The sequence below is a fragment of the Puma concolor genome, chromosome F2 (genome assembly GCF_028749965.1).
Source record: "Puma concolor isolate L17-30 chromosome F2, mPumCon1.1.hap2, whole genome shotgun sequence".
Taxonomy (NCBI): domain Eukaryota; kingdom Metazoa; phylum Chordata; class Mammalia; order Carnivora; family Felidae; genus Puma; species Puma concolor.
In genome coordinates, this window is record NC_141684.1 from 941,723 (window position 1) to 966,780 (window position 25,058).

At 59.8% G+C, this 25,058-nt stretch overlaps 2 protein-coding genes across 15 annotated transcripts; both read left to right on the forward strand.

Annotated features, from left to right (window-relative positions):
- Nucleotides 1-703: 703 nt before the first annotated feature.
- NRBP2 (nuclear receptor binding protein 2) lies at nt 704-8,070 on the forward strand. 7 transcript variants are annotated; one of them, XM_086694980.1, is made up of 18 exons: nt 706-1,033; nt 1,573-1,695; nt 1,771-1,872; nt 1,970-2,084; nt 2,236-2,293; nt 2,380-2,474; nt 2,600-2,623; nt 2,694-2,777; nt 2,863-2,918; nt 3,015-3,110; nt 4,186-4,318; nt 4,438-4,540; nt 4,663-4,713; nt 4,788-4,923; nt 5,727-5,780; nt 5,880-5,943; nt 6,046-6,101; nt 6,190-8,070. In XM_086694980.1, the coding sequence occupies exons 1-18, from the start codon at nt 911-913 to the stop codon at nt 6,256-6,258; spliced, it is 1,542 nt and encodes a 513-aa protein (XP_086551106.1). In that variant the 5' UTR covers nt 706-910; the 3' UTR covers nt 6,259-8,070. The 7 variants fall into 7 exon arrangements, with proteins under 7 accessions (XP_086551108.1, XP_086551105.1, XP_086551106.1 ...); XM_086694981.1 differs by having other exon boundaries at nt 718-1,033; nt 1,995-2,084; nt 2,253-2,293; XM_086694979.1 differs by having other exon boundaries at nt 705-1,033; nt 2,253-2,474.
- A 3,727-nt stretch (nt 8,071-11,797) lies between these two features.
- Nucleotides 11,798-24,572, forward strand: PUF60 (poly(U) binding splicing factor 60). 8 transcript variants are annotated; one of them, XM_086694992.1, is made up of 12 exons: nt 11,798-11,953; nt 16,571-16,672; nt 18,990-19,085; nt 19,203-19,292; nt 20,239-20,289; nt 22,422-22,583; nt 22,671-22,763; nt 22,901-23,114; nt 23,194-23,384; nt 23,525-23,660; nt 23,827-24,062; nt 24,145-24,572. In XM_086694992.1, exons 1-12 carry the CDS (start codon nt 11,930-11,932, stop codon nt 24,442-24,444), a joined length of 1,695 nt encoding a protein of 564 aa, XP_086551118.1. In that variant the 5' UTR covers nt 11,798-11,929; the 3' UTR covers nt 24,445-24,572. The 8 variants fall into 8 exon arrangements, with proteins under 8 accessions (XP_086551118.1, XP_086551120.1, XP_025778660.1 ...); XM_086694993.1 differs by having other exon boundaries at nt 11,807-11,953; nt 16,574-16,672; XM_086694997.1 differs by lacking the exon at nt 11,798-11,953 and adding an exon at nt 12,173-12,302.
- The last annotated feature ends 486 nt before the right edge of the window (nt 24,573-25,058 follow it).

Consider the following 25,058-nt stretch of genomic DNA (forward strand, 5'->3'; position numbering starts at 1 on the left):
CTGGGCCCACCCTGGGACGGAAGCCTGGAGACAACCGCGGTGCCGCGCGAGGGTGGTGGGCAAGCGGTGCGGGAAGGACCTGCGGCTCCAAGAGCTGCACAGGGGCGTTTCCCGGAGCCCCGGGCCCGGTCCACGCAGGTCACGGAGCGCCCGTGGAGGACCCGACGTACACGGCTCCAGGCCGGAGCCGAACCCCCTGAGGTCGGCTCGCTGAACTCCGGCTGGCGGCGTGGCCTCTTCTGCCCGCAGCCGCAGCCGAGAGCGGAGGCTTGCTGCAGGAGCGGCTTACCCCGCCCGGAGCTGGACGCCCGGGGAGCGGGCTCTAGTCCGGATAGGCTGGGCCTCAGCCCGGGCGGACTCCTTGGGGCGGGTCCTTAGGCAGGGCTTCGGCCTGGGAGGGCGCCTCACATGGGATGGGGCTCGCGAGTGGGGTCTCGGCCCAGGGCGACCCCTCGGGTGGGGCGGGGCCAAAGGGCGCGGCCTTACCTGGGGGTGGGCGGGGCCTGGGGCTCAGGGCCTCAGATGGGGCGTGGCCGTAGCGGGGCTGGGGGGGGGGGAGGCGGGAGGCGGGAGGCGGGGCCTTCACCTTCATGGGGCCTGGGGTGTGGCCGGGGCGTGGCCTTGTCCGATAGTGGGCGGGGCCAGCGCGGGCTCTGCCCTCGGCCAGGAATCTCCATTAGGGCTCCGGCCCCAGGAGGCGGCTCCGGAGGGGCGGGCGGGTTCCACCCCCGGCTGGCCTCGCGCCCGCGCCTCCCAATTCCCGGAGCAGGGCGCGGGCTCCCGGCGGCAGTCGGCGGCTCCGCTCCCGCCTGGGCGTCTGGGCTCTGGGCCAGGGCGGGCTGGGAGCGGCGGCGGCGGCGGCTCGGGGCCGCGGATCCCACGGAGGGCGGCGGCCTGGGCCAGCCAAGCCATGGCGGCTCCGGAGCCGGCGCCGAGGCGGGGCCGGGAGCGGGAGCGGGAGGATGAGAGCGAGGACGAGAGCGACATCCTGGAGGAGAGCCCTTGCGGCCGCTGGCAGAAGCGGCGGGAGCAGGTGGGCACGGCGGAGCGGGGAGGGGGGAGCGGGGGGGGGGGGAGGGTGGTCACCGCCCAACTCCGGCGGAGGGCCCGGGAGGCCACGGCGGGGCCGTGGGAGCGCTGGGCAAGCCGGGAGGCCAGAAACCTCTCCGCGGCCTCGCGCAGACAGCCCCCTAATTGGGCGGCCCCTGCACCCTTCTGGTCTGGTCCCCATGCCCTGGTGACGACCCTCCCAATTTCCTAAAGTCCAGCCTCCTCCCAGGACCACTTCCCCGTGCCTCTGTGACCAGACCAGCCGCCCCCCACCCCCCGCCCCAACACCATCCTGAATCCCCTGAACCTCGCTCGGAATCTCCTCGGCCCAGCCCCTGGATACCACCACTCGGCCGGTAGAGCCCAACCCGCCTCCAGTCCCGCGGCTTCCCCTAGAGGGGGTCAGAGCCAGCACCCCAAGCTAGCTTCCCCCTCCAAGGGTGTGGGCGGAGACCAAGCCCCCACCCCACTCTGTCTCCTGACACAGATCAGCACACTCATACGCCCTTCCCCCAATGCCAGGTGAACCAGGGGAACATGCCAGGGGTCCAGAGCACCTTCCTGGCCATGGACACTGAGGAGGGGGTGGAGGTGGTGTGGAATGAGTTGCACTTCGGGGACAGGAAGGCTTTCGCAACCCATGAGGTGAGGCTTGCCCACCCCTCGAGCGACTGCGGCCCCCCCACCCCCACCACCCCGTGACCGCACCCCCCTTCCCAGGAGAAGATCCAGACCATGTTTGAGCAGCTGGCGCTGGTAGACCACCCCAACATTGTCAAGCTGCACAAACACTGGCTGGATGCCTCGGAAGCCCGGGCACGGGTGAGCCACGGTCACGGGCACACCACGGGCACACCACAGGGTGGGATGTGGCCACAGGCCGGGTGGGGGTGGGGCGGTGGCAGCGATCCACCCGCAGTTGGCGGAGCCTGCCCGCCCCACAGGTCATCTTCATCACCGAGTACGTGTCGTCAGGCAGCCTCAAGCAATTCCTCAAGAAGACCAAGAAAAACCACAAAGCCATGAACGCCCGGGTATGGGGAGTGGGACAGGGCTGCGCTGGGGAGCTGGGTGAGGGGGGCAGCTCCGGGGACCTGAACGGGCCGGGGCCGGGTCAGGGATGCGAGGTGAGGGTGCAGGGTGGGCGCCAAAGGCCCAGCTGCCTCTCCCGCACCGGTCGGACAGAGTCCATCCGCCACCAGGCCTGGAAGCGCTGGTGCACACAGATCCTGTCGGCGCTCAGGTGAGGGTCTGGGCTCACCCCGCCACACGCCTGCGGCCCCGAGTGACCCCTGACCCGACCACACGTGCTCTTCTTTCCCCCTGCAGCTTTCTACACGCCTGCAACCCCCCCATCATCCACGGGAACCTGACCAGCGATACCATTTTCATACAACACAACGGCCTCATCAAGATTGGCTCTGGTGCTGGCGGGGTTGGGGGGGGGGGGACTGCAGGGGGAGGAGGGGGCTGCCGGAGGCCGTGGGCAGAAGACACGCAGCCCCACCACACTGACGCCTGCTCTTTCTCCCTGCGGTGGCGGGTGCAGTGTGGCACCGCATCTTCTCCAATGGTGCGTGGGGGCCCTAGGGGGATGGGGGGCATGGAGAGGCCGGCCTGCTCATCTTCGCCTCTCTCCACAGCGCTCCCAGATGATCTCCGAAGCCCTATCCGCGTGGAGCGTGAGGAACCACGGAACCTGCACTTCTTCCCACCAGAGTACGGCGGTGAGTCCAGAATCCAGGCGCCCCGGCTGTCCCCCGCGAACACCACGTGTGCCGCACCCGGCCTGACTTGCTCCCCCACTTCCAGAGGTTGCTGATGGCACTGCCGTGGACATCTTCTCCTTTGGGATGTGTGCACTGGAGGTACCAGCCCGGTGGCCCTGTGGCCTCCCAGCTAGCTCACCCTGCCTCTTACCTGTTCCGTCTCTTTTCCACGCCTGACCTGGCCCTGCCTCCCAGATGGCTGTGCTGGAGATCCAAGCCAATGGAGACACCCGGGTCACAGAGGAGGCCATCACTCGCGCCAGGCACTCCCTCAGCGACCCCAACATGCGGGTAAGCACCTTGCCTTGCCCCTCCCGGCTGACTCTCAGTGCTCCAGGTAAGGGCCAGGAAGGTGCTTCGAGCAGGCCTGGAGGTGCAGCGGGCCGGTGCCGCTGAGGGGTATGCCAGCCCCGGTGCCCAAAGGCCTGCCCGCGGGAGGGCCTTACCCACCGCCCTAAGGCTCTGAGGCGCGTTCTAAGGAAAGGGAGACCACAGGGATGCTCCTCGTGTGAGCACCATCGTTGTGCCTGTCTTGGAGATGAGAAAGAGGCTCAGAGAGGCCAAGTACTCTGCCCAAGGCTTTGGGAGAAGTGGCAGACCCAGTGTTCTACCCCACATCCCTGCCTTTAGGCCTCCAGGAAACAAGGTAGAGGCGATGTGGCTCCAGCTTATGTGGGGGGGGGGGGGCGGGGTAGGGGAGAAGGGGAGTAGGGAGCTGTAGGGGGATGTAGTTGTAGCCACAATCTCTCTAGACTGTCTGGCTTGACCACATGGCTTCTGGGGTCAGAAGTGATAGGGCCTTGGGGAGCCTGGGTGGCTCAGTCGGCTAAGCATCTGACTCTTGGTTTTGGCTCACGTCGTGATCTCACAGTCTGTGAGATCAAGCCCAAGTCAGGCTGCTCACTGAGTGTGGATCCTGCTTGAGATTCTCTCTCTCTCTGTGCCTCCCCTGCTCACACACACGTGTGTGTGTGTGTGTGTGTGTGTGTGTGTGTGTGTGGTGTGTGTGTGTGTTCTCTTTCTTAAATTAAGTAAATAAACTTAAAAAAAAAAAAAAAAAAGGAGTGATGGGACTAGATGAGGCTGGTGAGATGTAGGCCCGGAATAGATATGAGAGGCGACAGAGGACATGTGTACAGTAGGGTAGAGAGCTGTGAAAGTCATCTTTGGAGTTGGGCCTGAACGGACGCAATCAAAAGAGGGGCAGTCTGTGGGTAGGGGGGTTTATGCTAGGCCACACTGACCTACAAGAGCCTGGAGGACGGGACTCTTGGGGTCTGGGGACTTCCGGGGCCTCCTCTCCTCGCCCTGTGGAGCCACAGCACCGAGGCTCCACCCACTTCGGCCTTTCCCCTCCACGTCCCAGGAGTTCATCCTCTCCTGCCTGGCCCGGGACCCCAGCCGGCGGCCCTCAGCCCACAACCTCCTCTTCCACCGCGTGCTCTTCGAAGTGCACTCCCTGAAGCTCCTGGCGGCTCACTGCTTCCTCCAGCACCAATGTGAGGGGCAGGCAGGCTGGGGGTGCACCGAGGGCCTGGCGGGGGGCGGGACATGAGAAGGGCCCTGGCAGGACCCGTGGCTCGGGGTGCGCTGCCCTGACTGCTCCTGCGGCCTGCAGACCTCATGCCTGAGAACGTGGTGGAGGAAAAGACCAAGGCGGTGGACCTGAATGCAGTCCTGGCGGAGCTTCCCCGGCCGCCCCGGCCCCCACTGCAGTGGCGGTGAGTGCCTGTTGCCCAGAGGCCTCCGCTCTCGGCCAGCCCCTCCCCCAGTCCTGTCCTCACCCCCCTTCCCCCAGCGGGGCAGACTGGCTGCCCTCATGTGGTTGTCACCCCCATGCCAGGTACTCAGAGGTCTCCTACCTGGAGCTTGACAAATTCCTGGAGGATGTCAGGTGAGAGCTGTCTTAAGTTTGGGGATCTGGTGGCTACCAGGCCTGGGCCCCCAGCCACCCCAGTGTATCCCCAGGAATGGGATCTACCCACTGATGAACTTTGCCGCTGCTCGACCCCTGGGGCTTCCCCGGGTGCTGGCCCCACCGCCTGAGGAGACCCAGAAGGCCAAGACCCCGACACCGGAGCCTTTTGACTCAGAGACCAGAAAGGTGAGCCCCTGCTCCTGCTGCATGGTGCCCATCCTCAGGCCTGTCCACAGCCCACAGGGGTCCCTTTTCAGGCGCTTTGAGCGCCCCCCCCCCCCCCCCCCGCACCGCTCAGCTCTCTTCCCGGCTGCCCCTTTTGTTGGGGGTAGGAGACAAGCCAGGATACCCCCTTTTTCAGAGGCTCCTTGCCCCCTGAAGTCCCCTCCCCTTGCTCCCTGCCTCCCCCCCCCCACCCCCTGCCTGCCAGCCCCCCATCCCTGCCCCATCCTTGCTGTGTTCCAAGCAGCCTCCATCTGGGAATCTCATCCACCCCTAGGCATCTCTGCTTCCCTGCCCTTGGCTTGCTAAGCCCCCGACTTCCCTCCACAGTGCAGCCAGGATTCATGTGCTAATGTCCAAAGCGGCCCACAGAGATGGTGGGGGGTCCTCAACATGACTCCCAGGTGCTCTGAGGCCTGGCCCTGCTGGCGCCCCCTGCGTCTGCTCCTTCATGTTCCTCCTGACCCCTCTCCTCCACCGCTGTCCCAGCTGTCTCCTTACTGAGGTGTTCTCTCCACCTGTGAAAACTCTGTTTCTCCCTCATTGCCCAGACTCGGTGTCTACTCTTCTGGAAGTTTTCCTTAACTTGCCAGACCACTCATGTGATGTGATGTGACGTGAGATGTGCTTTCTAGGCTCTCCTTAGAGATTTACCCCCATTTCCAGTCCTTACTCTTCCTTCTGGGCCCCCCAAGGTGGCATCTGCTCTTGTACTCAGTGCTGAGGTCAAGCCTCTGAGGGTGACCTTGATCCGCCCCTATCCCCAGGTGATCCAGATGCAATGCAACCTGGAGAGAAGTGAGGACAAGGCCCGCTGGCATGTGAGCAGGGCCGGCCCTGGGACCCGCAGAGGTACAGGGTAAGGGCAGTGGGGGATGGGGTGGACTCTAGGAGCCAACCACGCCCTCCTGCCTCCCCAGCTCACTCTGCTTCTGGTGCTGGAGGACCGGCTGCACCGGCAGCTCACTTACGACCTGCTCCCAAGTAAGCCGAGTGGGCGGGGCCCTGGGCAGGGATGACTGCGGGTGTGGGCACAGGCGGTGGCCTCACGCCTCTGCCCCACCCCTGCCTGTGTCCCTGCCTCAGCGGACAGTGCCCAGGACCTTGCTGCCGAGCTGGTACACTACGGCTTCGTTCACGAGGTGTGTGGCCAGCCCAGCCAGCTGGGAGGGGGGCCCAGCACAGAGTCTGCACCCCTCTGTCACCCCACGCCTTCCTCCCACCCTGCAGGATGACCGGACCAAGCTGGCTGCCTTCCTGGAAAGCACCTTCCTCAAGTACCTTGGAGCTCAGCCGTGACCTCCCAACCCCAGCCCCTAGGGACCAGCCCCGGCAGCCCGCATGGGGAAGCTCAGCATTGGCCCAGGGTTCAGAGGACCAGGGGCTGTCCTCTGCTTACATGCTGGGGGCTGATGACCAAACACCTGCCTTCTACAGCTTCCAAGGAGGCCCTGGAGTGGGGTGGGGAAGGTGGTGGCTTTGGAGCTACAGGGGGATGATCAGAGGGTGAAGGAGCCTAGGTTGGGGGTCAGGGGAGTCATTAGGTCCCACATGTCCTTAGGATCAGGATCCCCCCCCCCCCCCCCCCCCCCACCTAGCCAGCTTCCACAACTCAGAATCCCTTCCCGTGTCCACCACTTCCTGGCCAAGAGCTCTCCCCCCACCCCAGGATATCTGGCCAATGATTGTACCTTCAGCATGGGGGAGGCTGCCCCCCAGGGAAGCCCAGTGCTGAGGGTGGGGGACCCGTGTCCTGGACAGATGTCTGGCCAGGGAAATGCTTCACCCCCTGTTGGAACCACAGACCCACGTGAGGAACCCCCACATTAAGCCAGTGGCACCACACCCGCAGACGTCAGGCACATTGCGGGGCACAGGACAGGGCCACAACCTGGCAGGAGGAGCAGTTGACAGAAGTTTCCAGGGGCCCAAGTTCATAGTTTGATGTGCTTCTGCACGGCCCTCCAACCGCTGCCCAGTGCAGACCCGCCATGGAGCCCCCTTCAGACGTTCCACTGCTCGGAGACAGGGATTTGCCAGCCCTCTGCAGATACTCTCTGGTCCCTGCACCCCCCCTCCAAAGGGCTCTTTTCCATTCCCTGGCCTGGACAGGTTGGGCTCAGGCAGATACCCGCTCTTCACTGTGCCTCCTCTCAAATCCATTACCCCCTTTGTTACCTCCCTCACCTCTTCCCATGGCGGCTGCCTCCCAGGTCCCGAGACTGTCAGCTCCTGATTCCCCGTCTCTCCCCCTCAACTCCTTCCCACCCCTCATTGCCCTGGCCTCATTTCTCCCAGACTGCCTCCCCTCTGTCTTCAAATTGAGTTAAACATTCTTAAACATTTTAAATCGCATGTATACATTTGGTGCGTTCAGATTCCTTTTTGAGTATTTCTAGTATCAAATCAGGAAAGCCCACGGTTGCATTAGTTCTCTGTCGTTGCTATAAGAATTTACCACAAACTTAGTGGCTTAAAATACCACAAATTTATTATAATTCTGCAGGTCAAAAGTCTGGTACAGGTCTCCCCAGACTAAACTCAAGCTGCTAGCAAGGCTATGTTCCTTTCTGGAAGTTCTAGGGGAGCCTAGAGCCATTTCCTAGGTTTCCATCTTCTGTTCCTTCAGCTTGGGTCTGCAGGTGTCAGGCATGGTGCAAGCTGTGGGCGCTGGGCAGGAATTCATTTCCTTGCAATGGTAGGGCCAAGGTCCCCATTTTCTTGCCCTGAAAGAAACTGAAGGTCATTGTCAGCTTCCACAGGCACCACATTCCTTGGCTCACGTACCCATCTTCCATCTCCAAAGCCAGCAACAACTAGTTAAGTCTTTCTCATGAACCGTCCGTCTGGTTTTTTGCAGCCAGGAATGCCTCATGTAATTAGGTTGGGTCTACCTGGATAATCCAGAATAATCTCCCTACCGCAAGGTTCCTTAATCACACCTACAAAATCCTTTTTGCCATATAAAGTAACGTTCACAGGTTCTGGGGTTACAGCACGGACATCTTGGAGGGAAGGTGTCCTTTCTCCACCTACCACATTGCCCTAACCAAAAACCAAACCAAAACCAAGTTACCAAGGTGTCTCAAATAAATTAAATGTACAAACATGGTGAATCTCAAGTTGTCTTAAACACCCCAATACTCTACAAAGTTATCCAAATTCTTACATCTTCCAACTTAAATAACAAATCTAAAATAACTTACACGTCCAGTTGGAAATTCTAATGCTATCATCTTAAAATAATTTGAGTGTCAAATGCATAACAGATTGTACCCGTGATTTTTTTTTTAATTCTTTTTTTAACGTTTATTCATTTTTGAGACAGAGAGAGACAGAGCATGAATGGGGGAAGGTCAGAGAGAGAGAGGGAGACACAGAATCTGAAACAGGCTCCAGGCTCTGAGCTGTCAGCACAGAGCCCGATGCGGGGCTCAAACTCACGGACTGCGAGATCATGACCTGAGCCGAGGTCGGATGCCCAACTGACTGAGCCACCCAGGCGCCCAGATTGTACCCGTGATTAAACTGAACGCAAAAATATCAATACTATCATGGCTCCATTTAATCATGCTTATGTTGAGGTTTTCATTTTAACTTTTATCTTTTCAAAGTTATATACATATCGTTTTAAAAGTGGAATGCATTTTTTTTTAACCAACAATAAATAACCAATGCAGTCTCCAACTCTGTTTCCAAATTTAACTCTTAGCTATTTCTTCGGGCTTGTAAAACCCATCTTCCACAAAATGACACATGCTTTTACTGCTTTTTATTGGGTTTTCTACATTAAGGTCTTCCCCGGCTGGTGTCCTGGGAGAAGAGCAGGATCACTAGCCTCAGTTTCCTGACCCAGCATCATCCCAGTGTGGTGGGTATTATTACAGCTTCATTACTGCAGGTCTCAGCAGAGAACAAGGTGTCCTAGGGTTATATTTGCTTTCTTGCACAACTTTTTGTTTTGCCTGGAGTTAATAATTGCCTTATTTTTTGGTTTGCTTAGTTTTCTATACATGTCTCATGAATTCATTCTTAGATTCTCCTACTGAAGTGTGAACTTCTCAATACTTGAGATTCATTGCATAACTGACTGCTCAGTTTCATCTTTTCCCAGAGCCCCCACTGTGCCAGCTCTCTGCCCCAGGCTGCTGGTTCTTGGGCCTGTGACCCAGCTTTCAGCATGAGTTAGTTGTTCCTTCACCAGCATCCTGGAGCACCTCCTTTCTCCTTTGACTGGATCCTTAGCTCTCATCTTCCTTCCTTCACCCTCTGTTTGAGGAGGAACATCCTCCAAGTTTCCTGAGAGAAGGTACATGGGAAGTTATGGAGTCTTTGCCTATTTGTCCCTAGCCTACTCTTACATCTGCTTGTTAGTGTAGCTAGGCACAAAAGTTTGCCTAAGTTGAAAATTATTCCTCCCAAGGATTTTGAGAGTATCATGTGATTTTCTTCTAGTCCCAAGAATTCTCATGCCTTTCTGAATTCTGACCCCTTGTGATTTCTGTCTCTCTCACTTCCTCTTCCTCTCTCTCCCTCCCTTTGGAAATTCTCAATGATAGTTCTTCATTTAAAACTTCTCTTTTATCTGTTGTCCAGAGATCCCAATCCTTCAGTTCTAGGAAATTTTTTTTTTTTTTTGGTTGACTTTCCCCTTTCCTTATTTTGAGGAATTTTTATTATTTAGATGTTGAGCTTTGAGAGGCACAATACACGGTAGTTAAGGGCATAGGCTGTGGGGCCATTCCGCTTCCTGAGGTATGATATCGTGCCCCTACTTTCTTGTCTGTAAAAATGGGATAATAACAGTACCCACTCCATGGGATCATTGTAAAGATCACACAGGTAATGTTTGTAAAGTAATGAGAACAGTGCCCAGAACACAAGCACTCTGAATGCCTTATACGTCAATGTCAAATGTCACAGGGGAAGCTGCCACCAGACAGTGGTGCTTGTGCCCCCCCCCCCCACTCCTGCAGTGGTGGTGGTGGCAAGTCCCAGCCCATTCACTACTTCACCCATCCCTCTCTATCATGGAGGCCACTGAAGTGCCAGTCCAGTTCTAAGCACTGAAGAATACTGATCAGTGTGATTATGGTTACATTTTATCGTCTCTACCTATCTGGTTTTGTTCTATACATCCTAGAAGATTTCCACTGTTATCTTTCAACCCTCTACTGAATTGTTCATTTTCCTCCCATATTTTTCATTTGTAAGCACTCTTTATCATTTGCTGAATATTCTTTCTTTATAGCCTCCTGTTCTTGATTTTGTTTTTCTTTTTTAAAAAAGTTCTTATTTTGCTTCCAGTTAGCTGACATGCAGTGTTAGTTTCAGGTGTGCAATATATCGCTTGTTCTTGATTTTGGATGCAACATCCTCTCTAGCATCTGAGGATAGGAGTTTAGCTTTTCTTCTTTTTCTCTTTGCTTTATTGTCTCTGCTCCTTCTGAGTTCCTTTTCCATTTCCATTTTTGTTCCTTCTCCTTAGGTGTCTGGTGATCCTGGGCTGTCCAGTTGCTCTTAAGAGTGATATGATCTTAATGGTGGGGCTTATTGCCTGGTGAGCTTTGAGGCCAGGGATCTAGCCAGGCCATTCTCCTGAGCACCCTCCAGCTGCCAGTCTTCTTTTGAGCCAGGAGCTACTGCAGACAGGAGCTCTGAGTTTTGTGGTGGGCACATGCTGGGGGCTAGACTTCGAGCCAGGGTGGAAGTGGGGACAGGGCAAGAATCTCACTCCCTTTCAGAACAGGGTTCTGCTCTGACAGCCCAGCCACTGCCAGTAGGGATAGAGGTCCTGGGGGTCTCGTCTTTCTTGCAGCTGCATTTTCACACACGACCCCTCAGATGCTAACCTCCAGGTGGCTAAACAGACCCCCTTCTCCACCTTCCTCCGGTTCCACAATATTTCACTTCTGTGTTCATGGGTTTTTGTCTTTATAAAATTCTATCATTTTAGAGGGGAGGGGTATGAAGAAAATATTCAACCCTGTTTATCTGGACGGTAAAGCCTCCCAGGATTGAGAAGAGACCTGCCTAACTGGGAAAGACACTTTGTTGCCTCAGGTAGGCCGAAGTTGTTGGACTGACAATTTCACTGAGCTTACAGATGTGGCTTCATTGTGTTAGGGTCTTGGGGCTGGGTGTGACATATGGCAGATGTCTAGGGCAGCTCAAGGCCCCGATGGGGACTCTGGGTGCAGGCCCTTCCCACTGGATGGGTTCACAAGCCTGTCTTTTGGATTCCAGTTCTACCGACTGCATGTCATTGAATCTATGACGCCATCAGTTTCAAGATGCACTGCTGTTTTATGACTCACTAGGAAAGAGAATGAGGCTAATTAAACGAAGGCACATCATTCACTGGTAGGCGCATGCTGACTTCAGAGATGGCACGACGCAAAGAAGATGTAACTTGAAATCTGACTCTGAAATATGGCGACTCTTCGTGACCTCTTTCAACAAGATCGTTTGGGCAGATGGGACTTCTTCAGCCCTGGAGGGGATCCAAACTTCCTCTGTCCTGCCTCTTGGGTGAGAGCGGGGACGCAGGAGACACACACATCACCCGTTTTTCTGTTATGGAGGCAGGAAAGTGGAGCAGCGGCGGGAGGAGGGGCAGGAGGGTGAAGCGAGGGGCTAACAGACACACTGAGCCTGGACGGCCCTCCGCCGGCGAAGGGTAAGCGCTGCGAAAGACAAGATGTGTGAGGCAACCGGGAAAGAGGTGCGCGCCGCCGGCCCCGCCCACACGGTCCCGGCCCCGCCCCGTCCGCCGGCTCCTCTTCGGGCCCTTAACGGTCCCTCCCCACACCGGAAGCTCATTCCTCTGTCTTCCCTCGTCGAGGGCGAAGGGGCCTTTTGTCGCGAGACTTCCCTCCTTCTCCGGGCGCATCCGCTGGCACCCAGATCGCGCGAGACCGCGGAGGGAGCAGGAGCGTGTGGCGCGCGCGGCGGCCGCGACGGACGCAAGATGGCGACGGCGACCATAGCTCTCGTAAGTGAGCAGCCTGTGAGCGCAGGCCGCCGCTCGGTCGGCGGGAGTGGGTCGTCGGCCGGGCCAGGGCGCCGAAGGCCTCTTGGGGACGCAGCGGTAGCTCCCGGGCCCCCGCGGCTCTCGGTTGTGCGAGGCGGGGGCGGGCGCGAGGCGGGGCCGGGCCCGCGGCCGCAGCTTCCGGCTCGCGGGCTACAGCTTCCGGCGGTCGGAGTCTGGGGGCCGTGAGGCGCGCCCAGCGCCGCCCGGTCGGGGGGCGGCCGGCCGGGCCTGCGCGAGCGGCCTCGGGTCGCGCCGCCGAGTCGCAGCCTCAGGGCGGAGCCGGGCGGCCGTCGTACCCTTCTGCCGACGGGTGCGCCTGTGGCCGGGGCTTGACTGCGGGGCTCCTGGCCGTGATGGCGTCTTCTCCTGTCCGTGGGAACGGGCCGCCAGGAGTGCAGGGCCTGTAGGAAGGCATCTTGGCCTGGGAAGGGTGGTGGCCTTGGCTCCTTGCATCCACAGCTGCGACTCTGCTGCTCTCCGCTGATGCTCCGCGGGGAGTGGTTACCAGCTAACAGGGATTCCATCCCGGCTTCCTTATCCAGGAAGGAGAGAATGTGCTCTCGTATCACGTTTCTTGAGCAGTTTCTTTGCCCCAGGCTCTGTCCGAGCACTTGGGGGCACAGTGGGCAACTAGACGTAGCCCCGGCCCCGTTCTGGGGTCTGGTGGACCCTGAGGACCAGTTGCCACCCACGGGGCCCATGTGTACTGTCAGCTCGAGGGACCTGTGCTCAGGGTGGTGTAGACATCCAGCGGAAGGAGCCTCTCCCTCCCCTGCTCAGTGCTCACCTACCTTTCAGTCACCTGGAGCGATTAGCATTGATGGAGAACGCTTATATACACCACACTAAATGGTGAAGTTTCCCTTGACCCTTTTTTCTTCCTATTCGGTTTAAATGACTGTTCTCTGGGCCTTGCACAACATCATTCCGTTGCTTTATTTACCTTACACCCTGCCCCTAATCCATACCCACGGTGACATGGTGAGGTCTGTCAGAGAAGGCACCTGTTGCAGGTGGCTGGAGGCTGGACTGATGGGGATGACACCTGAGGTCAGGGAGTGTACTTAGGTTAGAACTAGATCTTGGCCAGGCCCTCTGCTGGGGGCCAACACCCATGAGGGAGGCTGGACCTATGTCACTGGGAGTCACTGGGACAGGAACAGGCTGGGGGGTGGGGGGAGGCCCCAGCTTGTGAGGGGAGCCCAGCGTGTGATCCTCCGACCTTGCTAACTTGACTGTCCTCTTTCTACCGTGTCCCGCTCCCTGTTGAAACCACAGGAGCAAACGACCTGCCTGAGAGGAAGTTAGAAAAGAGACGGAGATAGAGGACTTGGCGACTGTCCCGGACAGTGGTTAGAATTGGACAGCAAAGGAGAGGGAGGCTTGGAGACGAGGACCCAGACTCCTGGGAAAGTGTGGAATGTGGAGGAGGAGAAGCCAGTGAAGAGTGGGTGCCTGGTTTCCCTCAAGCCTCCTGCAGCGGCAGCATGGACACCGAGCGCTGGCCTCGGTGGGTGCCGGAGGCTGGAGCTGGCAGCGCCCTGCACTCACGGACACTGAGGGATGAGTTGGGCTCAGTTGTGCTGTGGCGTGGTGCCAGACAGAGGTGGCCTCACAGTAGAGGTGGCCACGGGCAGTGAGTCTGAGTCCCGCAAACCGAGGTTTTCCATAGGGGTGTTTGTTGCTCATTCGAATTCTCTCAAGAGGTTGACACGTACATAGGTTGGTGGGTGTCCGAAAACCGTACAGTCTCAGGCTTACATCAGATTCCGGGAGTGAGGTCCAGGCTGTGGTCTGACATGTTCCTCTTCTAACCTTTCCAGTGGATGGCTCTCTAGACAGCCTGTGTTCTCACTGTCTTGGTCGGGCATAGTGAGAGCCTGTTCTGTCCCGTGGTCCGTGCATGCTGAGCAGCACAGGTGCTGTCCTGAGATGTGGCTTCAGTTCTTGTGGGACGTGAGGATAGAGTGGCACCGAATTGGGCTGACAGCGATCACTAGGGAAGGACGCAGGAAGATGCGGAAGTGCCGCTTGTCCCTTCTGTGCCTTCCACCTGTTGGCTGCAGAAACAGGCCACAGCCCCTTCTCGTTAGGGGCGTGGTCTTCTGGTGGCATCGTGTGTCTGTGACTTATCGCTCCATTCTTCCCTACCTGTGACCACTGGGCTCACTCCTACTTGGAGCCATTCCTCTTGGTTTCCATCTATGTGGCAGGGGCGCCAGACCCTCTCCCTTCCCTGTGGGCACCGGTGCTTGCTTCTCCTTCTGAAGATGGTCCGCGCCTACCTCGTCGGCCTTCCCTGGCTGCCGCAGCGGAGCACCCTCGGTGCCTTTCTTCGCATCCTGCGCTCGCTTGGTGGTTTTTTCTTGTGCTCATGAACCACAGCAGTCTTCTTATGTAGGTGCCACTTGCCTTGTTTTTGCTGCAAAGTGCCCAGCACAGAACCCAGCCGTCTGGTAGGCCACGTGGCACCGTGTAAAGAGGACTGAACAGACGGAGGGCGTCCTGCAGTGGCTCTGCTCTGGGGATTTGACGCTGGGTGTTGTACCAATGCTGATAATGGCTGAGACCTAGAGCTGCTTGCTCTGTGCCGGGAGAGCCTTGAGTACTTTACACGGGGTGACTCACTGAACCTGCTCGCCAGCCCCGGGACACAGGCCTGAAGAGGCCGAGTCTTGGACACGTTAAGTAATTACTTTAACTTCTCTGGCATTTCTGATGGAAGTACTCGTCTTGAGCCTAGGCCGGTGAGCAGTGGTAGTGCTGGAGTTTGGGGCCCAGAATCACAGGGCTGCACTGCCTCTCAGAGGGGACTTCTCACCCTTTGAGGCACTGCTGCCTGATGACAGGGAGCTTTGTGACTGCAAAGCCTCCTGTTTTCATTGCCAGAGGGTGACAGCACGTGGCCATCTGTGATCATAAACAGCAGTTTTCTCCAAACTTTCTTAGCAGAACTGTGGGCTCTGTGGGACTAGCGCCTTGGTGTCCGAGGAGGTGGTGGCATGTTCCTTGTGGTCTCCCCTGTCGGCCTGACTGTTCCTGAGAAGTCTCTTCTGAGTCGTGTACTACCTTCAGCAATGGCCTGTTTCCTATGTTGGCTGTTATATTAGTTTGGGACAGCAAGAAGTCGTTGATAAATGTGCCCTCGGGTTGGCTCTGTTCACAGGCCTAGGTGCTGGATTGCTTTCGCAGACCTGAAGTCAACTCTTGCTGTGAGCCTCGAGAGGGCAGCCTCGGCTCCAGATGTGCTTCTGGGGGTGCCAGGGTGCTTGAGGCAAGCCAGACATGGACCCTGACCCCAGCTGCCATACGCCCAGTCGGTGGGGCCATGCCACAAGGGTCCCCCATCCTTTGGCTCACTGTGGGGCATCGTTTCTAAGTAGCAGTGGTGCTGAGCTCAGCAACTGAGTGGTGCAGCTCTGGGCAAGGCGCAGGGCTGGGTTAGCCACAGCTCCTGTGCCCACTGGCTGTGTATCCAGCACAGACAGGCTTGTGTTGCCGTCTTCTTTGGGGCTAGATAGAGGGCCTGAGACGAGCTCTGACCAAGTCAGCCCAGTCTCTGGCTTTGTGCACAGGGCTCCCAGGGTAGGCGTGGTTGTCCCCTGTGTTCCTAGATGTCTGTGGGTCTTGTGAGCTGGGAGTGGGGAAAGTGTATTCTGCTCTCCGTTCCCGCTGTGCGGCCTGAGAAGGTGGAGTAGGTCTCCGGGCCCTTCCACCAAGTCCCCCAGCCCCCATCGTTGCTGCCTCCTGCCCGTGGCCTGTCTTTGCTCCTGCTGAGCTGAGTTGAGAGCTGTTCTCTCCTTTGGGCTGTCTCTGCATGGCAGTGGCTCCATACCCCTCTGGGTGTGGAGTATGGCCTAGCTCTCAGCTGCCCTCCCTGCAGTTAGACAGCCCCGGACAGTTTGACTGCTGGCGGAGGGAGGCTTGTGTGTGCAGACCACGTGCCAGAGCCTGTTATTCGGAGAACAGCCCTCCTCAGAGGTGTCTTCAGGAAGGGTTTGGGGTGTGGGCTTGGCCAGAGCCTGTGGAAGGCACTGGGACTGATGCTGAGCCATGGGGCCGGCCCAGACGTGTGTGCAGGCAGCTAGAGAGGTTCCGCTGTCTGCCTCGGGGGGATGTGGGGGATGGCCAGCTGTGCCCCCTGTCATCCCTTGTGGCCTGGCCCAGCCTGCCGGCAGGAAAGGAACTGATCTTTAAGACCTCAGCTGTGTGGCCAGAGGGCAGTTTTAGACCTAGGGAAGGATGCCTTTCCTCGACATGGGGCAGGAGCTCTTATCCTCTGTCCTGTCCTTTCCTGGTGACTCATTGCCAACTCCAGGCTGCCCTAGACTCTGACAGGCCAGCCCCTTTTGCCAGGACCCTGATCAGCTGCAGGTGTCCTGGAGGAATGGGCAGTGTGGGGTGGAGTGGGACACTGTCGGATGCTCAGGGGCCAAGCCAGAGCCGGTCTTGTCCTGTGCCTCTGCTGCCTCTCTTTCTCGTCCATGGACACTTGGCCTTTAGCTAGGGAAGGGGAGAGAGGGCCGGGGTGGGTGGGTCTTATAACTGTCCGTTACAACATCTCTTTCCTGCCTGCAGCAGGTCAATGGCCAGCAAGGAGGGGGGTCCGAGCCGGCGGCGGCGGCGGCAGCGGCGGCGGCGGCAGTGGTGGCAGCGGGAGACAAATGGAAACCTCCACAGGTACTGACCTTAACCGTCCTTGCCCTCAGGCCTGCCCGCCTGCCCGCCTGCCTGCCCGCCCGCCCGCCCGCCCGCCCGCCTGCCTGCGTGTCCCTGGGCCTAGAGAGGTGGGGGTGGGGTGGGAGGAGCTCTAGGGACTCTTCTCCACCTTCTGGGTGCAGGCGCCTGTCTTGTCCCCTCACCACCCGGCCTCAGGCCTGGCTCTCCCCTTAGCATCTGCCCTGCTTTTGTGGTGGGTCACAGCCTTGTGTCTTCAGACGTCGGGCAGATAGTGATGATGGTTAGCTGGGGGCTGACCCAGAGCGACTGCAAGCCCTTCACCACGGGTGTCCTAGAAGAGGGCAGATGTGCCGTTTCAGAGTGTGATGGGTGTTAAGAGCCAGAAACAGAGATTTTCACTTCAGACCTCGAATTTAGATAAAACAGCGAAGCAGAACATGTGTAAGTCAGAGCACGGGGTCTGCATGGGACTCGGGCCAGACTGCAGAGTGGGTCTGGGCAGATCTCGTCTTGCTCCGGTTTCTTTGTCCTTGGGAGCTTGTCCTATAGGAGGTGGAGCCAGTCCTTGTCCCTGGGCAGTAGGGTTCTTTGTGCTTCTCCATGGCAGCGCCTGCCCCCAGCGGGTTCCAGTGGGGGCTCAACAAGGTGGCCTGGGGGCCTGCTGGAGTGGGACCCTCCTGCGGGCCCCCACACACTCAGGGGACGTTTGGCCGTGATATGCAGCTTGGATCCTGGGAAGTTATGGGGGCTGAAGCAGATGGGCAGAGGGGCCAGGGTGTCCATCTAGCCAGCCCTCCCCTGCCCTGATTGATGAGAGAAGGGCCTTTTGTTTACCAAGACAAAGAGGAGATTGAAAAGTTTCTAAGGGGCTGAAAGGGGGTTGGCATTGGTTACCATGGTGACAGCCTGCTCTAGAGTCACAGCCCCTGGCACTCTTGCCTTTGTCTCACTAAGGAGAACCTGGCTTGGGGCCAGCCGGGAGGGTGGAGAGGACAAGCCTCTGGGCCAGACTGGGTCGCCAGAGTAGGGACCTCCAGGCCCCTTCTGCCCTTTGATCCTGTGCTGGAAACCTAATTCTTGGGCCGGTCAGGATGGGGATTCCTGGGGTTTGGGTCAGCTGGCCCCTTCCTGCCTCCTCTGATGTCCTTGCTCATCATGCCTATGCTGGGGGGGGGGGGTCTGTCTGTCTCCTCTGCTGTCCCTCCCAAGGCTGTGCTGGGAGCTGCAGAGCATCCCCTCTGGAGGGGGCTGGTGGTGGTCCATCCTTGCGGTTGCTGGGGTAGCCCCAGGCCCTCTGAGCTCCTGGGCAGGCAGGTGTGGTCTGACTCCTGAGACACGTACTCTTTGGTCTGATGGCTGTGGTTTTTTCTTGCTCACAGAACTGTATTCTTTCGCCTGCACACAGCTTAGAAATGTATTTTGGCAGAAAGAATGTAACCTTAATCCTAGCTGCATTCGCTCTGGTCTGCAGCAGGCTGTGCCTGCTCCCCCCGCCCCACACCTCCCCAAAATGTCTCCTGGTCCCCATGCTCACCTGGCTAGGGTGCTGGCAGGTCCACTTTTCTTCTGTGGCTGGTCTGCTCCTGGCTTCTCTTCCCAGGGGACTGGAGTCCTCCTTGGGGCTGTGGTGGCCTGGGAGAACAAGTCCAGGTTTTCAAGTGTGCAGGGATAGGGGATGGGGCGCTGCCTGAAGGTATGCTGGGAGGGAGGCCCTTTCCCACACTTGCTCCTTGAGTAGTCCCTGGTACTCCACCCAATCAGGAAAGCTGAGTCTGTGACCATGGCTGGATCTGTGGGGCGGTGTGGAGGGCAGAGGTGGGTGACAGGCAGTCCGGGAATGAGGAGTCCCAGCACATCCAGAGAACCATGGCCCCTCTTCCTTATAAGGGATGGCTAAGGCCAGCTTTCTTGCACCGTGTGGGCCTGAGGTTCTGGGGTCAGGCTTGCTCCAAGGGATGGGCCCCTCTTACTGCTCGCTGCCTGTCTCGGTATCTCGTGAGGAGGCCATTGTGGCCTGGGCCCCAGAACTGTTCAGGGTTGTCCACGGGCCCCGACGTACCTGCCTTCCTCAGCGTGTGTCCTGCTCAGGAGTCTTGGGAGAGGTCTGACTAGGGACAGGCACAGGGATGGCGGAGGGGCAGACGCATATCTAGGCCAGGCCAGGGACAGCCTGTGACTAGGAGCTGTCTGTCCCTGGGAACGGACTGGGCCCGAGGCCACGTGCAGGTGTAGGGGGAGGCAGGTGGGGTGGGGTTCCTGGGGCCACGTGGGGTGGCCTTGAGCTTATTCTTAATGATTTCCCGCTCCCCACTACCAGGGGACGGACTCCATCAAGATGGAGAACGGGCAGAACACAACCGCGAAGCTGGGACTGCCTCCTCTGACGCCCGAGCAGCAAGAGGCCCTCCAGAAGGTGAGAGTGTACCTGCTGGGGAACCAGGGCACAGCGAGGGCGGGGAGCAGGTGGCGGAGGAAAGCGCATCTCCCGCAGGCCGGGCCCCCCAGTGCTCCTCACCGCCTTCTCCCGCAGGCCAAGAAGTACGCCATGGAGCAGAGCATCAAGAGCGTGCTGGTGAAGCAGACCATCGCGCACCAGCAACAGCAGCTCACCAACCTGCAGGTGAGCCGCCCGGGCCCCGCCCTCCGGCCTCGGTGCCGGCTCCGCCTGAGGCCGGCCCCGCCCGCCCGGGCCGGGAGCCTCCGCCCGCCCCTCCCCGCCACCCGCCTCCTCTTCCTTCTCTTCCTCCTCCTGTGCCTGTGGCCGTCCCCGCGAGGTGTCGCGGTTCTTTTTCTCAAGGACTCGTTCTTGGGACGCCCAGGCTTCTCCGTGAGGCACGAGTGGCCCAGCCTTACCCATCTGCTGAGTGCCCGCGGCCCCTTCCCGCCCTTGTCTGTAGCCCTGCCCCGCACCCTGAGTTGGCTCCTCCTCTTGGACTTGAAAGCGTTGCCTCAGGTCGCCTCTGCGCCCAGTTGAGGGTGCAGCATGTAGGGGCGTTCCTCCCCACCCCCCATTGCCTCGGATCAGAGGTGTCAGGCCCCGACCCCTGCAGTGAGCCCAGACCACCCAGGCTGGGGTCTGGGACGGACAGGACAGGCTGGGAGCACTTCCAACAGGGCCCTGTTCTGGCCCTGTGACTGGAAGCCGCAGTGGCTGTGGGGAATTGGCCAGGGAGAGGCTGACTGGTTGGTGCCTGGGCCTCGAGCCCCTTGACCCCCTGCCCGGCCCTCAGATATCCACACTGCCAGGAGATGCCCTGGCTCTTCACCGTGTTCCGTCCGCACCCTCCTCCTCTTCCTTCTCCTCCTTCTCCTCCTCCCCCTCCCCCCCTCCTCCCCCTCCCTTCCTCTGCCCCGCCGGCCAGGCTGCGGGGCGGGGCACCTGGGGCTCTGAGGCCCCCCCTGGGCAGGTGCCGGCGGCTGGCCAGTTGGCCGGCAGTTTGGGAAGGCAGGCGGGCCTCCCTGGCAGGGCGGGGACTCCGGGCCTTGCCGCTGTCTGCGTGAGGTGTGACAAGAGCGGGAGACTGCTCGGCTCCAACAGACTGAACTCTGTCTTTACTGTCTTTCAGATGGCAGCAGTGACAATGGGCTTTGGAGATCCTCTCTCACCTTTGCAATCGGTCAATAGAAATGCTCACTTCTTCCGGGGCTCATGTCCTTAGTCAGGGCTAGAGGGGGGCAGTGCAGCCCGCGTGCTGGGGACCTTGCTCCCCTAGCCGGCCCTGCCCGCCAGCTCGGGACGAGCGCAGCAGAGCGCCAGGCGTGGCGGGGCCAGTGGTGTGGGCGGGCACCCACCCGGGACCGCCCCTGGGGAGGCCTCCATCTGCTCTGAGGTCCCGCCTTAAAACTAACCGGCCAGGTAACTGCGGAGGGCAGCAGGCCAGGAGGGCAGCTGCCCACGCCAGGCCCACCTTCACCCATGTCGCCTGCACGCACGAGGCGCAGCGCCTGGGCCTTCAGCTCTGCCGGTCTCCAGGCTGCCCGGGCTCCTGGGTTGGGGTCAGGCCCCCGAGGAGAGACGAGTCCTAACTCCCGGCCCCATCAGACCCTGGAGGGAGGATGGATGGATGGGGCGGGGGGCTGGGGGGTCCCAAGCAAGCAGGAGAGGGAAGGGCAAGAATTTGGTCCTCTGGGCCTGGCTGTCAGCAAGGGGTAGAGGCCATGCAGCCAGGGAGCAGGCAGGGGCTGAGCCCAGAGTGGGCCAGGGAGGAGGCAGAGGCGGTGGCTGTGGCCTTGGCTGCCGTGGGCGGAGGAGTCTGGGAAAGAGACACTGCTCCATCCCCTGGGGGTCATCCCTGGGTGTGCTGCTCTCACAGGGGAGATGTGGCCCTGTCTGAGGGCCAGACAGACCCGACGTCCTCACTGAGGAGTGTCTGTCTATGGGGAGACGTCAGGGAGGAGGGCTCTTGGCCCACCTGCTGTTGGGAAGCCCACCCTGGAGAGGAGACGTGCTGTTATCTTGGGGGGTTTTGACCTGAGGGGTAGATGGTGTATGTGTGGGGTGTCTGGTGCGAGAGGGGACGTAGTTCCACCTTTGCTGGTCCTTGGTCTCTGCAGGGGCCTGAGGCCGACTTGTCAGGAGCCCAGTTTGAGGAGGGCAGTCCCATTTGGGGGGAAATTCCTAGTTGGGGGAACACATGGATCTGATTTTTAGGCTCCTCTTTGAGGGAGGGGGAGGTCTGGTCTACATAAGAGGCCGGTTGGTGCCTAAAGAGGGAAACTAAACTAGCCTCTGGTTATGGGAGCCTTTTGAGGGTGAGGGGAGCCCGTGTTTATGGAGGGACTAGAGCCAGGATCCCATCTTCTTTGCCTGCCCTGGGCCTCTGATGTCTTCCCCGGGGCCCAGCTCCTCCTGGCCGCCCACTGCATATGGCTCTGGGAACCCCCCTGCCTGGCACGTCACGTGTGAGGTGGCGGGGGTGGGAACCCTGTCCCTGAGGGGCATGGGGAGGTCCCTGGGCCCAAGCTTGCCCCGGCGCAGAGGCAGCGTCTGCCCAAGCAGAGTCCTGGGCCCGCTGGGCCTGTTCCCTCCCTGCTCCAAGGAGCCCTGGGGCTTCTCTTTTTGGCAGCTCTGCCACCTTCTGACATTCCTGGGGGCGGGGCCTTGGGGCTGCAGGGGTGAGCTCCAGCCAGCCCTTTTTTGTCAGGTGTTCAACACACTGGGGGGCTTGCCAAATGCTAAGCCCCCACCTGAGTTGGCCCTGCATGAGCAGCTGCCCTTTGTCTCTGCAGGGAGCCCCCATCTGGGCTCCTGACCTCCTCCCCTGGGCTCTCTTCTGGGCAGTAGCTGCCCTGTCTTCTGCCCCCTCTCTTGCCTCCACACCAGTGGGTCCCTGAAGCTTGGATGGCTTCCCCTTCCCTCTTCTGCTAGAGCACTTGACCAGGACCCTGGGAGGATCTTCTAGCCCAGCTTGGGGTACCTGGCCCCCAGACTGGAAGGTGGGCAGGGTGGGAGGGCGGGCAGCCCTGCCTCCCAGCCGCTTGTCAGCTTTGCTGCCAGTCTGCCCAGGACCTGGATGGGCCGGGGTGCGTCCGTGTCCTGCCTTTGGGCCTGGCCTTCCTTCCTGGGGGGTAGGGTCCTGTTGACCCCTGCTCCCCTGACTGCAGGAGCTGAGCCTGCACCTTGTTGCCGTGTGGGGAGCTCTCCCCACAGCGGAGCTGGGTAGGTGGGCCAGGAGGGGAGTGGGCTGCCCAGCCTCTTGCAACCCCCTCACAAGCCAGTGGCTCTCTCTCCCCTTGTGTCCTGCTCCAGATGGCAGCTCAGCGGCAGCGGGCGCTGGCCATCATGTGTCGGGTCTACGTGGGTTCCATCTACTATGAGCTTGGGGAGGACACCATTCGCCAGGCTTTTGCTCCCTTCGGACCCATCAAGAGCATTGACATGTCCTGGGACTCCGTCACCATGAAGCACAAGGTGAGATTTAGTCTGCCCCTCCCCACCCCGCCCCACCCCCCACCCTGGGCCCTGTTCGCCTAACGACAGACACATTCACGTGTTCAGGGCTTTGCCTTTGTGGAGTACGAGGTCCCAGAAGCTGCACAGCTCGCCTTGGAGCAGATGAACTCAGTGATGCTAGGAGGCAGGAACATCAAGGTAGGGGCCAAGGAGGTGGGCCTCGGGGCCGGGACATCGGGTGTGCTCTAGTTTCAGTCCCCTGGGAGACGCAGAGCAGCCCGAAGTGGCCAGGCCTGGGCTGACTGGGGACTCTTTGTCCCTTGCCTCTCTCCCAGGTGGGCAGACCCAGCAATATAGGGCAGGCCCAGCCTATCATAGACCAGCTGGCTGAGGAGGCGCGAGCTTTCAATCGCATCTACGTGGCTTCTGTGCACCAGGATCTTTCCGACGATGACATCAAGAGCGTATTTGAGGCCTTTGGCAAGATCAAATCTTGCACACTGGCCCGGGACCCCACAACTGGCAAGCACAAGGGTTATGGGTTCATTGGTGAGTTTGGGGAGACTGAGGTGAGGGTGGGGCCCACCTGGCACTGGGGCTAACCCTCACTGCTGCCTCTGCCCTGCAGAGTATGAGAAGGCCCAGTCATCCCAGGATGCCGTGTCTTCCATGAACCTGTTTGATCTGGGTGGCCAGTACTTGCGGGTGGGCAAGGCTGTCACACCCCCCATGCCCCTGCTTACACCTGCCACACCCGGAGGCCTCCCACCTGCTGCTGCCGTGGCCGCAGCTGCAGCCACAGCCAAGATCACAGCTCAGGTGAGGGCTGGTGCAGTTGTGTGGTTCGTTTGTGGGTGACAGCTTCTCTCTCCCTCATCCTTTGGGGATTGGCTCTTTGGGTGGTCTTGAGTGGAGGCAGCCAAATCGGGGACTGAGTGTGGTGGCTTTCTGAGTTGCAGGAAGCAGTGGCTGGAGCAGCGGTGCTGGGTACCCTGGCCACTCCTGGACTGGTGTCCCCTGCACTGACTCTGGCCCAACCTCTGGGGGCTTTGCCCCAGGCTGTCATGGCTGCCCAGGCGCCAGGAGTCATCACAGGTGAGCCTGGGTGGGTCAGGGCCTCCCTTCTTCTCCTGCCCCTCTGCGCGTAGCCCTCTGTGGCCAGGACAGGCCATGGTTCAGGCCTGGGTAGGTGGTGCTTCACTCCTTCCTGGGAAGGGCAGAGACGGGGGAGTGACCAGTGGACCTGGTGGATTTGCTGCAGGTGTGACCCCAGCCCGGCCTCCCATTCCGGTCACCATCCCCTCTGTGGGAGTGGTGAACCCCATCCTGGCCAGCCCCCCAACGCTGGGTCTCCTGGAGCCCAAGAAGGAGAAGGAGGAGGAGGAGCTCTTTCCTGAGTCGGAGCGGCCAGAGATGCTCAGCGAGCAGGAGCACATGAGCATCTCCGGTAGTAGCGCCCGCCACATGGTGATGCAGAAGCTGCTCCGAAAGCAGGAGGTGGGCATCTGGGGCCACTGGGGTGGGTGGGGCAGGGTGACCCAGCCAGCCATAGCTCTCAGCTGTCCCCTCCCCTGCACAGTCCACGGTGATGGTTCTGCGTAACATGGTGGACCCCAAGGACATCGACGATGACCTGGAGGGGGAGGTGACCGAGGAGTGTGGCAAGTTTGGTGCTGTGAACCGTGTCATCATATACCAGGAGAAGCAGGGCGAGGAGGAGGACGCAGAGATCATCGTCAAGATTTTTGTGGAGTTTTCCATAGCCTCCGAGACTCACAAGGCCATCCAGGCCCTCAATGGGCGCTGGTTTGCTGGCCGCAAGGTGGTGGCTGAAGTGTATGACCAGGAGCGTTTTGATAACAGTGACCTTTCTGCGTGACCTTGGCCCTATTCCCTGGACTTGCACTTGCTCCTTGTTTCCTCTGGGTTTTATAGAGTGATTTGTTGGTGTCTCAGGCCTAGCCACCCAGCGTGGGGATAAAGGTGCAGATGCTGTTGGCCCCGAAAGTCCCTGTGTAACAGTGGTCCTGTGCTTATTGTCCCGGAAGTCAGCTTGGGGGAAGGGATGGGCAGAGGGGGCCTTGAATTCAGGCCTGCTGGAAAACGGGAGGAAGGCATTTGCAGTGCTCATCAAGGCCTGCTTGGTTACATCCTGCCCTGAGCAGCCCCCGTACAGAGTGGGGCTCTCCTGCTCCGCGGTCCTGGCATCGCCTGTGCAGGTCTAGTGCCGGAAGACTGGCACTGAGCACCTCACGCTCGGGACGAAGTCGGCCCGGAAGTGGAGCACCGGCTCCGCTGGTCGCCTTGCCCCGAGGGAGCCCAGGTCCCGGTGGGAGGGGCGGCTGGCTGAGCAAGTGGTCGCGGGACCCGTCCCAGGGAAGGGTCCGGGCGGAACCTCCGGAAGCCTTCGGCCAGCGTCGTGGCGCTCGGTCCTTGTGCGGACTTCAAGTCCCATCGTGCTTCGCGCCCGGGCCCCGGAGCTGAGCTTCCCGA